Here is a 16572-nt window from a genome sequence, read left to right on the forward strand (position 1 = left end):
TCGATATCAATGTTGCGTTTGTCGAGGGTACTGCTAATGAACGCACCCTGTGATTTTGATTTAAGCACTTTCGTGATGGAAACTTTAATTTGAAGAACGGACCACTAATCTGCAGAAAGAAGCGCGTGTTGAAGCTTGTGTTGCCGTTGTAGAAAAGAAGGAATATTGGAACGAATTGTGACATGCGATGAAAAGTGGATTCTTTAAGATAACCGTAAGCGAAAAATAAAAAGGTAATGGTTACTGTTTGGCTGTTTCACTGTTTTGCTATCGTTCCCCGTAGATATCGCAGCACGATAGTAAAACAGCGAAACAGCCTGACTCATGCATCGATCTTCACTGCTCCATGATAATGCGAGACCTCATACAGCACGAGAAACCGTTTTAAATCTACAGGAACTGCAATAAGAAACCATCCTTCACTCTCCGTATTCGCCAGATCTTGCTCTAACGGACGACAATTTTTTTCGTGGTTTGGATAATTTTCTACTTAATAAAAAGTTTTCTTCTCAGGAGGCAGTACCAAATGCTTTCACACTATGAATCTAGATCACACTATGAATCTAGATCACCACATTTCTATCGAAAAGGCATAAGTTATCTTCCTATTACATGGCAGCAATGTATAGATAATAATATTTTGATTAAATAAATATGGTAAATAAAGAAAACGAATGTCACCCCTAATATTACTTGTAACTTAAATATATGACATTGTTTGTGTTGACTTCATTTCGGTCATTATAAAAATTTAAAATACATACAGTTTCATAATGATTCATAAATTAACTAATTCAAAGTACGGTGGAATGTGTTTCATATTGTGTTCTATTCGATGCCTTGCTCCTGCTTTTGGTGGCAGGCTTGGGTGAATGCCGAGGCGACAGAGGATGCGAACAGTAGCAAACTAAAAACCAGTATTATCACACCTCCAGGTGACCAGAGATGTTTAATACCAGATGTTTCCAAACTGATATGACTCAGTAGTCTTCAAACCTTGTAGTATATGTTCATAAAAATGGAAATAAATTTCAAAAGGTATATGAAAAACAACATATTAATACTAGAAACAAAAATAAACTGTTGATAACTTCCAGGCTAAGTAAACTCGACAAGTCATTTATCGGTAATTGTGTTATTTATTTATTTCTTATTAACAAATAACATATTATAGGTAAAACAATTATTGTACATACTCATTTGAGTTTTACCGTGTACAGTAAGGTCGTCGGAAGACATATAATATTATTTAAATTTAAAGTTTAATACTTAATTAACTACTTAAATTAAATTACTTATTTTTAGATTTTATAATAAACTTCCTGAGAACATAATCGAAATGTCCCTCAACATGTACACAGCCTATATTAAACATAAACATATAGAAAAATCGTATTACAATTTAAAGGATTATTTAGATGATAAGTAGGCTTGGGTATGAATTGCTCTAAAAAATTTGAGCTTTAATTACCCATAATTAAATATTATAATATGCATAATTATGAATTATTGTACTATAAGCAAAATGGTCAAATTGTAAGAAGAGGTATTAAGTGACTATTATAATATATTCATATATTGTAGATGAAGATTCTTTTTTTTTGTTATTTGGTTGAGTTCTTGTGACAGTTTTCATCATGCTCGCTTAAATGTCACTGCTTGTGGCGGCGACGTGGGACGGGTCATTACCTTCCCTAAAATATGGTCGAGGGAGGCGAGGGCTGGCCCACGCGTCATGCTCGTAAACAGGTGCCACTTGTGGTGGCAGGACCATCCTGTAGCCGGAAACTCTGCTGCATGGTTTTATAATTAAATATTATATTAATATTACATTTATTTTTTTGAGTATTATTGTTGAATCACTTTACATATATTGTAACTGAAATGATTTGTGAGTGAGTGATTGTAACAATGAGTTTCTTACCACTTCTCCGTCTTATTAAAGCTCAACCCTATATAGGCGGTGGATATAAAAAGAAAAGTCATTTCCTTGACCTGCATGAAGAGTGATTTTAATTTGATTACCCTAAAGGATTGGGCTTTATTTTACTGTTTGTAAAAATATAATATAAATTATATTAATTATATATAACATTAATTACAAGTATACGCAGAATAATTCTCAAATTGTAAGTAGAGGTATTTAGTGAGTATTGCATGGTATGTAGATTAAGATTATTTTTGTGTTGTTTGCTTAAGTTCTCGTAACAGGCTTCGTCATACTCGCTTTAATGTCACTTCTTGTGGCGGCGACATGGGACGAGTCGTCCCCTTCCCTAAAATATGGTTGAGGGAGGCGATGGCTGGCTCATGCGTCAGCTCGTGAACGGGCGCTACTTGTGCTGGCAGGATGATCCTGGTGCCGGAGGCTCTGCTTCAGATTCTTAAAAGTTGTTATATATTATTTTTTTATATATAATCCCTCATAAAATGCTCACAGAATACCTTTATTTATTTACGGTGTTTGTGGATGATGCAGCTACTGTACTCCATAACTTTTACTTGTATTCATTTACATTTACTTTTTTGACTTATTCGTGTAAGGCATTGACTATTTGACGTTTGAGTATGTTTGTTGCATCACTTTAAATATTATATTGTAATTGAAATGATTTGTAAAACAATGAAAATGTAAATCTACTTCTTCTCATTAGCTCAACCCTTTACGAAGTAGCAGTATATGCAATAAGAAAAAAATACTATTTTTTGACATTCATAAGTGTTACTTCCTTGACCTACATTAATAAACTGATTTTTATTTGATTATATTTGATTTAGAACCATCTCATTGACACGAAAAAGTTTAAGAGCAGTAAACAAACCTTTTGCATCTGGCGTTCATGCTCAATCTTTTGTTGTTCCAGATTTTCTTCACTAATCGGCGGGGATTCATCACCACTGGAAGTGTGCTTCGCCCCTAAACAAAGAAAAAATAAGTTTCATCTACTTCATTGTATGTACTTTTCGTTGTATATTTACTATGTACTTACACTAAATTATATAAGATTTCATATTTATCAGAACCCTGTCAGAACCTCGAACAAAATTTTAACAAACCGTTTGTTGCGCCTCTCCGAGAAAAATATCCAGAAAAATAGCTTTTAAATTATTGAAGTATATTTTTTGACATTGTTTTTATTTGAAAGTAGATGAAACGAAAACGCGACACCAAACAGAGAATGACAGATAAATTCATAAGATTTAACGTGGTAGAAAATGAGATAAGAAGCAGTATTTTGGTACCAGGCGATCATAGTTGAAGCAGAGATTGTCTTATGTAAGACGCGAGTATTTCTTAATATATTCTGACATCATGCGCACGACGTATTACTATATAGACACCAAGACAACATAAATAAAGTAGCGGGGATGGTAATGTGTTTCATACGGGTTGAAATCATGTGTCATCCTAGCAACATGTACCAAGACTTCATGTGCAGTTTAAACGTTTAATGTAAAATTTGCATCGGATATCGAACTTCGTCGACATAATATTGTAATTACTATGTCAAATCACTGCACATTTCACACTAAACTAAATTTCAATTTTTACTTAGGCACTCCCGCCTTTTATTACGTAGTATTTACATCCTCTTTGCTAGAAAGTCACGATCGCGTAAAAGAAATATGCGTGTGCAAAAGATTTAAATTTCGAATCATAATAGTTATTGTAGCCTCTTAAATTACCCCATGTTTAATTAAATAACTGCATAAAAAATAATTTTCAGCTACTAGTTATCAAGAATAGAATATGGTGGTGGTATAGATCTTAAAATTATAGAAATGTCACTTAAAAGTTCGCGGTACCTCAAATATTTATCTTAAACTATATCTGTACCAAACCTTTAGCTAGTTATTCACTCTCTGATGAGTCTCTATGTTGTTGTGAGTATCTAAATAGTTTTTATGTTACATTAAAATGATCATTTTTATAGTATGGGCTAGGATATGTAGCATATAATTAAAGCTGTATAATTAGGTAGAAACTGGTTACTTACTGAAGTACTCTACTACTAGCAAATATATGTATAATAACAGCACCTATTCTTAAACTCTATGGCCTTGTTCTAGAAATTATGATTAGAAATACTAGCATTATGAATTATTACCAGTGGGTGGATGGTAGGAAATCCAAAACTGATGAGCCAGCTTTCCAGATTCATAAAATTTCACACAGTCAGTTAGGCTTCCTTTCACATACTGGGTTGGGTATAAACGTGACGACTACTCCTATGTTTATTTTTATGGTAACGCTTACATAGTGGAACGTAAAACGTTCTGGCAACTCTCCAATACGTGTATTACGAAATATTTTAGCTTCAGTGGCATTGTATCATCATTTTCGAATATACTCTTGGTCTTGGAATATTTTTTGCATAATATTATAGTATGTACTAGGATGCCGCAGACGCAAGTCGGTAAACTAAGTCTGTGTACAAAAACAAAACAAAATTAATCAAACAAGATTTGATCAAACCGCTCAATTTTTAAATAAATATAAAGCGTGAGCTAATTTAGATCATGTATGTTTTTAATTATAATAATCGGATCAAGTCGAAATTCAAAATCCTGTCTCGACAATAACTATGAGTTCAAAAATTTTTAAAATCGGTCCAGAAATGGCCGAGAAACAATTTAACACAGAAATCAATTTGGGTCACCCGGTGTAATTTTTTTTCTTTCAGTCAAAATGTGAATCTTATATAGAAATTTTAAACATTTTATAATGTTATTACAAAAAGAAATATTAACAAAAAACAACCGACTTTAAAAACACTATTCCAAAACAATAGATATAGTGTGCACTAAAAAGTATAAAAATAATTGCGTATTTTTATACAATCCAATTAATAAATCTAATTATTGTTATTTTTGGAATCGGTGTCCTTCGGTCGTGACCCGCTCTCGCCTCTCGCCCCCTCACGACTCAAGCACATCTCACCTATAACTATGTATGTAGTAACAAACCTATCATGGATGACACCGACTCGCACCGACGCACCATCTCTTCCCTCGCATCATGATTCTGTGTTATGTGTTACCCTCCTCATAACAACTAGACATGGATTATTATGGACTCGATGGGCTTAAAACTGACCTCTCCTTGAACTGGATTGAAATAACAAAAATAGTAAAAATATTATTTTTTTCAGGCATCACAAATGAAACAAGTCCAATTCGGCCAGCAATCATGAATACGTCAAAAAGTGGACGGAAAGTTGATGATACTTCTCTTTTTGACTATGGTGGCTTGGCTTTCAATTCATACACCAGACCACCGCGACGCGGATCTGTAAGTTTGTTATTTTTGTACATACCCACAAAGTTATAGTAGGTGAGTAGGGAAGGTGATGTGCTGTTCTCATGCACCACGTCTTACGAAATCATTGGTAAGTTGGATTTCAAGTGTACTATTTTCCACTGGGCAATCTCGATATTGTCACGTTGTAACAAATTTCAACATTTATTAAACACAAGCGGCTTTACAAATAAACTTGGTATAAAGTTTAGTTGTAAGGCCGTACCTGTTGTATGTTTATTTGTTAGGCTGCCATATATATAATATTATTATTATTATTATATCTAATATATAAAATTCTCGTGTCATGGTGTTAAACTTTGAACTCTATTCATATCTACTTTTCATCCCCCTAAATGTTAAGGGTGGTCCACGTGGTTTTTTTGAATTTTTGGGCATTTTTTTTTATATTTGTTTGATTATGAGTCAGCATTAAAAAATACATACTAATTCAAATTTTCACCCATCTACGATCAACAGTTACATTTGTATTGCGATTTTAATATCGGCAATACAACGTTTGCTGGGTCAGCTAGTATAATATAGATATTAACTGAGTGTTAATATTCTAAGGTAATTCTAAGTTTAGTAGTATTCGAAGTTTACTTCCCCTTTCCCTTTATCCCCTAAAGGGCATAAAAAGTATTTCATCATCATCATCATCATCAGCCGAAAGACGTCCACTGCTGGACAAAGGCCTACCCCAAAGATTTCCAGGACGATCGGTTCCATATTAATAATCGCTCTCTAATTCGGGGTCTGAAGAACTTGATGTTGACGTCATCATAATTTATATTTTTGGATATGAGCTATTTAATAATTTGCGCTTTCCGTCGGGCAGTTTTTGGGTTCGATTCTAACCTTCGGGAGTGGTAAGGGACATTAAAACAAATACCGATTTGATTTTTAGCTTTGGCAGTTTGCCCTTAAACCACTTTTCATAATGAGCGTATTTTCAGTGTTTTTTTGGATTCGAACATTAATAATGCTCCATCTACACAACCGTCCTCGCTGCCTCTAAGAGATATTATAAGACGCCTTATTTTTCCGGTTCGAGCTTATAAGCCTGTGGTAAGGCACTCTAAGATTGCTTATTTAGGAGTTTTAATTGGAGTATCAAAGCACGTTATCGATGTTGTGTGATCTGTGGCGCTTGCAGGTAGCATATTTACAATTGATATAATTTAGGACGATTCTCATCGTGTGCATTGAAATCAGCTAGATACACACGTTTTTTGTTTAATTTGAATTACTGAATCTACTATAACAATATTATATTGGGAAAAAGTAGAGCTCGTGAGAAGAACATACAAGAAACTCACCCTTTTAGATCGAATAGAGTATTTTACAATGGCTGTAATATACATAACAAATTAGTTTGTCAGATGCTGCATCCAATATATGAATCGTGTTCAAAGTTAAAAGTGTTTTAAAAATCAAATATTCTCTGGGCGTGCCGGCAGAAGTGAAAACTTAAACATTAAAAAAATAATAATAACGTATAATTTAGATCATTTTGGTCATCACTTTTTAAATATGTATAATAAGCAACGAGCCAGGAACTTGAAGACAACATTCCGTAATTTATGAGAAATTAGCACTCCAGCATCTAGCATAGATCTGGACTAAAAGGACTTCTAAGTTTGAGTTTCTAAGCAACACGGCGATACTGAGACTCTGAATACCCTATAGAAAGCAGTGACTACCTACCACTGGCAACATTGCGTAAATTAATAGATTTCTGACCAGACATAATATTAAAATCCTTTATTAATGTGTAAGGTGTGCATTTTAAATAGAATTATTGTCAAGCTATTGCATGTACTTCAAAATTTAACATTGTTGTAAATAATCTTATAGTTATTTAATATGTAAGTTAGTTGTAAAAGCTTAAATAAGTTTTTGTTTTTTTTTGTATCGGTGTTTATTGTATAAGTAAAAAGGATAGACCGTAACAACATTATTAAAAAAAAAATAGGAAAACGGTTGCCCTAAAAGGCCATTCCTGCAACTTCCCGCTAATTCCATACCCAAACGCTTCAAATTAATATTATAAATTAAGTATGCTAGAAAATATATAAAAACTGGGTTGCCAAAAAAATCCCGGACAGAATAAATTTAATAATTTTTAAAAAAGTCATTTCATAAAATGCTGCAACATCAAGATAGTAAGATAATATTATCCTTACTTGAAGTATAAAGCATATAGAATGTGCAGCCATTGGGTTGTCTATTATTTACCTGGACGAACCACTGGGTTGCCAGGTGTAAACAGGTGTATCAGTTACATTCAGTGATTCGATAATAGAAAATTTTTATATCAACATAAGCGCTGTTTTGTTGCGAAAACGCTGATATAGGGTTGTCTGTAAAAAAATCAGTCCCAATAGAGGTTTTCGAATATAAATTCAAAGAGGTCCGAGATAAGTACACCGTGTAGTAATAAAGGACGCAACATTAGCGTCGCGTCTGATGGAACCCTGAATAGAACAAAGTGCGCATAATAATGAATTAAAAAATTATATTGCTCCGAAAACACATGTCATTGATTCTACATCGTTGTGATAAAAAATGGCTAAAAAGTGTTTTTTGTGTGGCTCAGGTGATTCCTTAAGTGATTTTAGTGATGAAACATTAAAGGAAAGGACATTATTGACATGGAGGAAAATGAAAAAGAACCTAATGATTCTGATGAATTCGAGAGTTACAATTTTTCTTCTGATCAATCATCTCTTGGATAAAATACAAAAAATAATATTAATGAAAAATACATTTTAATATGGACAGAGGAAAATCCAGGATTTTTTTTATTCAAGATACGATTAAGATACGATCGAAAAAACTTTTTTTTTTTTAATTATTAAAAATATTCTGTCCAGGATTTTTTTTGGCAACCCATTTTTAATAGCATACTTATTTATATATATTAGCATTAATATTTTCTAGCATACTAAATTTATTATAAAATAAATTTTATTCTTTTATCAGCTCGGTGAAGGTCGATTTGGGTTCAGATCTTCTACTATTATGAATATATTTTTGAGCTCAAAAGTCGAGGTAAAAAATTAATAAAGTACAATTTTTTTTTATTTTCAAACGGCAACAACTTTTGAGTGAATGAACGCGGTTGGCGGCATTCGACGCAGTTTTGTGAACCTCATAAAGAATCTTTTAGTTTCAATTGATCGGACTCGGAATTTGAAAGTAATTCTGTAAAAAAACTTTTATCGGTTTTATTTTGTCAACGGTAACTCACGAACGAATCGGCTTGATCGACGTGGCTTTGTGATTTAATAGCTGATTAGCATTTTGAATCGATCGATAAAGCCATTTAAAAGTTATCCGAAAAAAACCATATATGAAAAACCCTTTATCGTGTTTTATCTCAAAATCTACCGGTCCGAATCGGTGCAAATTGTATTCAAAATCTAAGTTTGGTCCAGCCCTTTCTAATGGTGTGAGCCGCGATTAAATCGGTTGAGCCGTTCCAAAGTGATAACAGGTTTACCTTCATCCATACACACAACACAACAATGACACACACACACACACTCTCTTACACATACATACATACATACATAATGACGTACGAACACCATCGCGGGTATAGTCAAGGCAGATTCTTAGAACCTTAAAACGTAGAGATCTGCTGAAAACTCGATTTTCAAAAAACGGGATAAAACACTAACTTCCAAATTAAAGTTAAAAATTGGTTGCATTTTTATTTCTGATATAACAATATTTAAGACGCATCGAATCACCAAAATAACCATATTGCTTTTGTTAAAGTACAGAACGGATTTATACACAGTATAGTGTATATATTATAGCGGTAAATAAATAATAATAATATTAGGTAATAGTTATGCTCTGATCTCTGAAGTGAGGTAAAAATATCGTGTGAATAATTTTAAAAATAATCATTATAGATTTAATATAAGAAATACTTCTTATGCCTTTTGAAGCATGTCAATGAAACTTACCTTATGTACGAATACGTTGATATATACGTATAAGGTTTATTTTTCTGTAAGGAGTTAGACTGGATGACAGCTGGCGTGGAGCACAGGAAGCCAGTAATGTTTGGCACTATTAACTAAGGCATAAAAGGCATTTATTTTCTCAAAATTAATTCCTTTAGAATTATTTTTGATGTAATTTCTAATATACTAGATATTACTACCGCTTCGGAAACAAATGGTACTGATTAAACGGTAAACTGAGAGTAATTGAGTAATCTGAGAAAATATACAATATTGTACGTCATTGCTATTGCTATAAAATAATCATAATCTAGTCCCAGGCTGTCCGATGACTTAGATATTCAGCTGTGGAGTAGGTAGAAGGATTTAGAACAGAGACATTTTTTTATAAAACATTAAAATTTATAGATAATGCCGGAACAGTGGCTGGGACTTTATTATAATAGTGTTTACATTTACCCTTAAAGCTATTATGTATCCTATAAAGCCTACTAGAATTCGTTACAAGCAATCCCTTATTTCTAGTGTTATAATAATGAGAATTGTTGTAAGAGCAAAAAAGTGATGATTTTTGTGAACGTTTATTAAATTTTCATAAATGTACTGACAATGATTAGTCATAATATTTATTCGTTGAGTGACTTTCTATATCCAAGCTGATATACGAGTATAGCACAAACAGCTCTCTTTTATCTATCTGCTAGCTGGGCAAAATGAGGAGCGCACTGAAGCTTTTTATCTAACGTTATAACCAAGAAGACCGTAGTGTACACAAGTTCCAATCTCTGGTCATTTATAAGCACGTTGCTTTGTCCGCTATGTTTGGTGTAATGATACATAAACACTTTATTTTTTTACCGTTTACGAATAATCTGCACTTGATTATTCGTCTCAAAATAACGCACTATCTTGAGAGTGAATTGTTAACCTCATCATCAATATCTGTAAGTCGCTTCACTTTTAAAATAAGTGAAATATCATCAGAAAACAATACATTCTCATGGCTATCATCTACCACAAACGGTAAATCGTTAATATATTATATAAGAAACAAGAAAGGGCCGAGAATAGAAACCTGCGGTACACCTATTCCTACAGTTCCTTTCAATTTACCCAAAGACCGTTTGCCATTTATATCAACTATCTGAACTCTTTCAATTAGATATGATTTTAACAGATTTAAGGCTGTATATCCATAATGCTTTAATTTTAGGAGTATAGTTTCATGGTGGACGCAGTCAAATGCTTTCGCGAAATCACAAAAAATGCCCAACGCATCCTGTGACTCTTCCCAGGCATCAAAGATGTGTTTAATGAGTCTAATACCCGCATTAATTGTTTATAAACCTCTATTGGAACCAAATTGATTATAGTTCAACAACTTACAAAAATATTTTTTTGGCTGCTAAAGCAAAAGTTTTTCAAAAATGTCCTAAAAACAGACAGCTCTGAAATAGGCCTGAAATAAGCAGGGTCAAAAGAACTGCCTGATTTAAACAAATGTATAACGTCTTTGCTGTATTTCATGAGGTCAGGGAAGACATCTAGGCATTCGTTTAATATTATGGCTAATTCAGGTGCTATAATGTCAAGTATGTTTTTTACAATATTTGTAGAATAGCCCCATAGGTCCTTTGTATTTTTTAGGTTAATTTATTTGAAGATTTTTAGTATATCGCTACCTTTAACAGACTCAATTTTCAAATTAATGGAATGTACTGGTACGTGTAATTTAAGCATATCCTGTGCTGCTTTTGGTGAAGAATTTATCATATTAATTTGCAATTTCTATTTTCGAATTATAACGCGATCATTAATATTTAAACACATTGAAGTGTTAGGGCAACTTGATCTACTAGTTTCATTATTAATTTTATTCCAAGTTGCTTTTACTTTATTATTACTGTTTTTAATTTTATCTACAATGAAACGTGTCTTCGCTTCAAGACAAACCACTCGTACCATAAAGAGCTTGGAGTATTTTTTTACATTATATATTCTTCACTATTATTTTAATTTTTCTCATAATACAGGTGATATAATTGTTTACGGCTTTCGTGGGTACCCATTGTTGCCCAATCATTAAACCACTGATTGTTGTTTACTGTAACCGTTATTGGAGTAAAAACCCTGCAAAATTCCTTAAAGAAGGAATTGATGAGTAAGTTATAGTGAAAATTACGTCTTTTACCACAGTGTAAAAATGGTATGGTATTTACGAAATTACTTGGAAACCTCTCAAGACGGCTTCCAGTAACTGGTATAATCGTCACCTTTCAAGCAATACTACAAGCAAGCAATAATACAAGCCTTATGGACTTCATACGCAAGTATAAATTTATAGTAAAAAAAGACGTGTGGCACTCGGGGACTGCCGCGGTAAAGCTATTGCATAGCATTTTTTATTAACTTTTAATTTTTTGGATACACTAACAGATCCAAAAAAGTGAAAAGAAACTGATAAATTTATTTATCGTAGTTTTATATTTTAACACAAGATGGCACCCGTTTCCCATTGAATGGACCAAGACTGTCGACTGACACATTTTCATATTATTAATATTTTAAAAACAACAATGAAAATAAAAAAGTAATAATATTGAAGTTATTTTTGATAAAATAAATTAAATAAAAAAAGCAAACGGGAAGTGAGTGAAATTTAATTTGCAAGATTTGATTACAGACAGACAACGGGACAGGTGAACCTAAATAAAATTGCTTGTCACAATAATAAAAATTAAAAAAACGTGTAAAATAAAAATAGAGAAATTAAAAAAAATCAAGACGTACCCCTGGATCAAGCATACGTGATGACCGCTGTTCCACGGCTACTATTAAAACCTTGCCGAAATATCTACCTTAATCTAGTAAGTAGGCATTCATATCCCGGTTTTTAATCTTTTTCTCGGGAAATTCCGTTTTCCAGGGAAAAACACCTATGTAGATAAACTTGAAACACTAAACTTTATCTAAATATAAATATTCATGAAAATCTTTAGAGCCGTTTCCGATATAGCTGGTATATATAAACAAACAAATAAATAAATATACAACAATTGCTCGTTTAAAGGTATTAGATTTCAACAAAAATAACGATATTAAGAGTTTGATCATCGAATTTCGCACGATGTACATTAATATCATATTATATACTTTCTCTGCGTGGCATTAATGTGTATTACCTATACATCAAAAACAAAGGTACTAAATAGTACACGTGCTTGGTTTAATGGTTTCTGTTATATATACTTAATGAAGAATGAATTTACACATACATGAGAATTAAAACTATACGTGTGTGTGTGTATATATACAAGAGGGCTACTTTTAATGTCGCTCATTTTAATATCAAAAATTTTGGTTATCCTTTCACTATTTTTTCGTGACTTTCTTAATTAATAAATGCACTTTGTTTATTCATATTTAAAACACTTTGTACATAAATTATACAGGAACATTGTCCAACCAAAGAAAAATAGGAGCATGTGGGCTACCACGATTGCGGGGTGAAGAGCGGGATTACGCATGCGCAGTAACGCCGATACAATCAATGCCACCTAGAGGCGAGTTGCTGAACTAAAGAGACAAGCGTGATATTTCAAAAAAGTCATTAAAAGTTCTGCTATTCATCGATAGATGGCAAAACTAAAAAGTTTCACCGCTGTGCCGGTCGGAGTGGGGGGTGGTAGGTTATTTTCGTTACGGAATTTCTGGATTCGGTCTCCACGCTCAAGGCCCGCGATAGGAGCTATGCAATAGCTTAAAAACATGATTTTATGCTGACATAATATTTGGATTCTGTATTTTATTTTGGCACTAGATGACTAGACCAATTTATAAGTCCGAATTTAATATAATATTGTGTATTATGTACAAATGATTAGGTTAAAATGTATAAATGTGTGACTTTGGGTACGCTGGTTTTCATGTATTAATAATGCGATACTACTTTTATTATCTTTCTGTTTTCTGTGGTATATAATATAAGTTTATTTTGAATGTAATCATTCCTTTTATTAAAAACTATGGATATCACTACATTTTCTAAATAAAATAAAAACACAGGTCGACAGGGCCGCTCTGTTGCTTGGACACTTCAATGGTTTGACACTCACGAAAATGAAAATGGGGTGTGATATATAATTAAACATAAAAAAAATAAATTCCAAGAATGAAATTGTTTTAAGTTACGTACCTACCTGCAATTGAAATGATGTCAACAAAAATTTGTATTACAAATTACATTTTTGTTCTTGTGTTTGATTTGCATTGCTTTTAACACGATTGTACTTATTTTATATTGTAAATAACAAGCAACGACTATGGCTTTTAATATGCTTTGCCATATTAATAACCAAAACACACGGTAGCTTTGTTAGAATTTTAAACTTTAAATAAAATTTTATGTTGTCAGTTTCAGAATTCCTAAAAATACGACTGTCACAACTCACTGGCCAGAACCTTTCTCTGCAATAGGGTACATGATTTTAAAAAATACTAAGATTTGATTTTTATGGTTTTTATCATCCCCAGCATTTATCCACAACGCCACAAGACCCTGTGGCGTTCCTCCACAACGCCACAAATCCCTGTGGCGTTCCTCCACAGTGCGGTTTTCAGGTACTACAAAGCTGTGGAATGAGCTTCCTTGTGATGTGCAATACGAGATGCAGGATACGACAAGAGTACCTTCAAAAAAAGAGCGTACTTCTTTTTTGAAAGGAAAGAACGCTCTTGTGATTCCTCTGGTATTGCAAGAAAATTTGGCCGGCGGTGATTACTTTACCGACCCGTACGTTCGTTTGTCCTTTCCTCCTTAAAAAAATCAATGGGAAGCGATAAGTATCTCCAACAACTTGATTAAATTTTTGTGGTATATTATACAAAGTACCAATTTTGAAGTAAGTTTAATGAATATGTTATTTTTTATGTAGTTGTTCTGAATTTTATTGTTTTTTGAACCGTAAAACAGAACCTTAACATTGATATGATTATCATGATTCTCGTTGAAATCTGTAATAATAGAAAAAACATTGTGGTAGAAAGAAACTCCTTGGAATTTCATAATATAAAAAACTAGATTGTCAATAGTCAATCATTGACTTAGCAAAAATATTTTTCATGTATTTTGTTGATTATAACGATTATTCTAAAGGTTTCATCATATTGATCAATTTAGTCAACTAAACAAAATATCAAGAACTAAAATGGAAAGATTCCTACGCCCAAAAAGATTCAACATTGATCCACCCTAATGATATTTAAAAGTATAGATAGGTTACCTAGACAACATTCGGTGTTTGTAATTGATACACAAACGCACACATGAATAATTTAAAATTGCTATAGCACACTACATTACGATTACATGTCAAAGAAGGATAGTACATGCAATTATCGCAAGTGAAAAAGAGATAAGTGTAATTTGCTAATTGCTTCGTAGTGCAATTGATTTACAGAGCGCTTATCATCAGGTGCAAATTTTTCCAAAAGAACGTCATTTTACAACTTTTGAAGCTTTAAGAAATCTACATCAATTTCAAAAAATTCCATTTGACATTACTAATGAAGTTTCTAGTTTTCAAGGAACCATAGATTGGGTTATGCGCTATTATGCGTATATATTACGCGTATTTAGATGATATCACTGTATTTGGAAAAGCTCAGAAAGAACATGATGAAAATTTGTATTAATTTATGGCATCAGCTCGAAAAAACGGTCTGACTTTATAAGGAAAATAGTAAATTTTTCTCATAACTTAATAAACGTTTTGGGATACAGTGTAAAAGATCACATAATATAGCCAGACAGTGATGGTTTACGTCCATTATTGAGCCTGGAGGTAGGCCAACAGATTTCTTAGTCTTAAAAGTGCTATAGGAAGGTTTGCGCACTACAGCAAATGGATACCAATATTTTCAGAAAGGATCCTATGCCCTCGCACATTCACAGGTATTTCCACTCAAAATAGTCTTGATTACAGATTCTGAAAAACTCAATGCTGACATGGCAAAAGCAGCTTTCTTGCCATCGATCACAACTTGCCATTCACTGTAGAAACTGACGCATTAAATCATTCCATTGCAGTCCTGTGGCATTTTTCACCGGAATGCTTAATCCAAGAAATACATAATCATAAACGCGTTTATTATTGGAAGATTATCAATTGCGCTTTGTCAAATACATTTTCAGTCATTGTAAATCTTTAAACGAGCAATTGCTTTTTATTTATTTATTTATACTATTAATCACTTACAGAAATAACCTTAAATTAAGATAATCCCGCAAAACTGTTTGGACAGTTTGACAGCAGGATCAAATATAATATAATATATAATCTGAATATTGGAATCGGCTCCGACGATTTTCATAAAATTTAGTATACAGGGCATTTGGGGCATTTTCGATAAATAGATCTAGCTAGGTTTCAATTTTTAAAATGTAGTTTTATCTGTGTTTTGATGAGAAACAGCTACAATAATATTAGAATATAAAGGTAAATTTCTAAATTATATACAAGACTATAATGGCTCAGATGGACACTATGTGATCCGGAAAGCAGAAGACCCCGGTTCAAATCTGGACGTACTATCAATATTTTTTTTGTTCAAGTTTTGTACATTTTATAAATCCGAACGATGCTCGGTCGTCCGGATATTAATAATTAAACAAATCATTCAATAATAAAAAACCAACATAAAATGTAATATATGGCTAACCACCGAAAATAACATCTAGGAACCATACCATTGCTTATGTTCATCTAGACTTTGACGTCACACTGCTCTTCAATCAATAGCATTGCGTTTCGATATTTTATATTTTCGTGTTCACCCTTGTCGATTTAATATTTATTATTCAGCAGAAATTTGACCTGAAAAACCTAAAATAGTAAAGGTTAAAAAACGATTAAAATTCAAACTAAGTGTAAACTGTTTCATGCATACACCTTATTGATGAGGCTGTATGATCTAAGACTCTTGCTTAGCCCGGCCGTGACAACTAAAAAAAATCTATGGCCGCAGGCCGACGCGCAGTTTGGTCTGTAATCTGCACCTGCAGTCAGCAAATGAATATAATGCATTGTAGTTCTGTTTTGTTCGAATAATTATTGACTCATAGCTCGGGTGTAACATTTTGATCAAGATACCTACAATTTAGATCGATGCCGAAAGAAGTTAATTAAGTGTAGTATAAGTGTTTATTTAAATAATATATGAGGGCAGGTTACTTCAATTGTTAAGATATTAAAATGGACTTATAGTTTTATATTACACGAGGTAATTGTT

The 16572-nt window shown here is 32.7% G+C and overlaps 1 protein-coding gene across 2 annotated transcripts in view; it reads right to left on the reverse strand.

The window, feature by feature from the left end:
- LOC126978688 (voltage-gated potassium channel subunit beta-2) overlaps nt 1-4223 on the reverse strand; it is a 43484-nt gene extending 39261 nt beyond the window's left edge. The window contains exons 1-2 of one of the 2 annotated variants that reach the window (XM_050827691.1): nt 4110-4223; nt 2823-2917 (exon numbers count right to left, since the gene is read on the reverse strand). In XM_050827691.1, the coding sequence (XP_050683648.1) occupies nt 2823-2831 (9 nt within the window). In that variant the 5' untranslated portion in view covers nt 2832-2917; nt 4110-4223. Of the gene's footprint in view, nt 1-1689; nt 1794-2822; nt 2918-4109 lie in introns of those variants that run through there. The other variant, XM_050827690.1, reaches the window with a different exon arrangement.
- Nucleotides 4224-16572: the final 12349 nt, after the last annotated feature.

The sequence above is a fragment of the Leptidea sinapis genome, chromosome Z, assembly GCF_905404315.1.
Source record: "Leptidea sinapis chromosome Z, ilLepSina1.1, whole genome shotgun sequence".
NCBI classification, from domain to species: Eukaryota; Metazoa; Arthropoda; class Insecta; order Lepidoptera; family Pieridae; genus Leptidea; species Leptidea sinapis.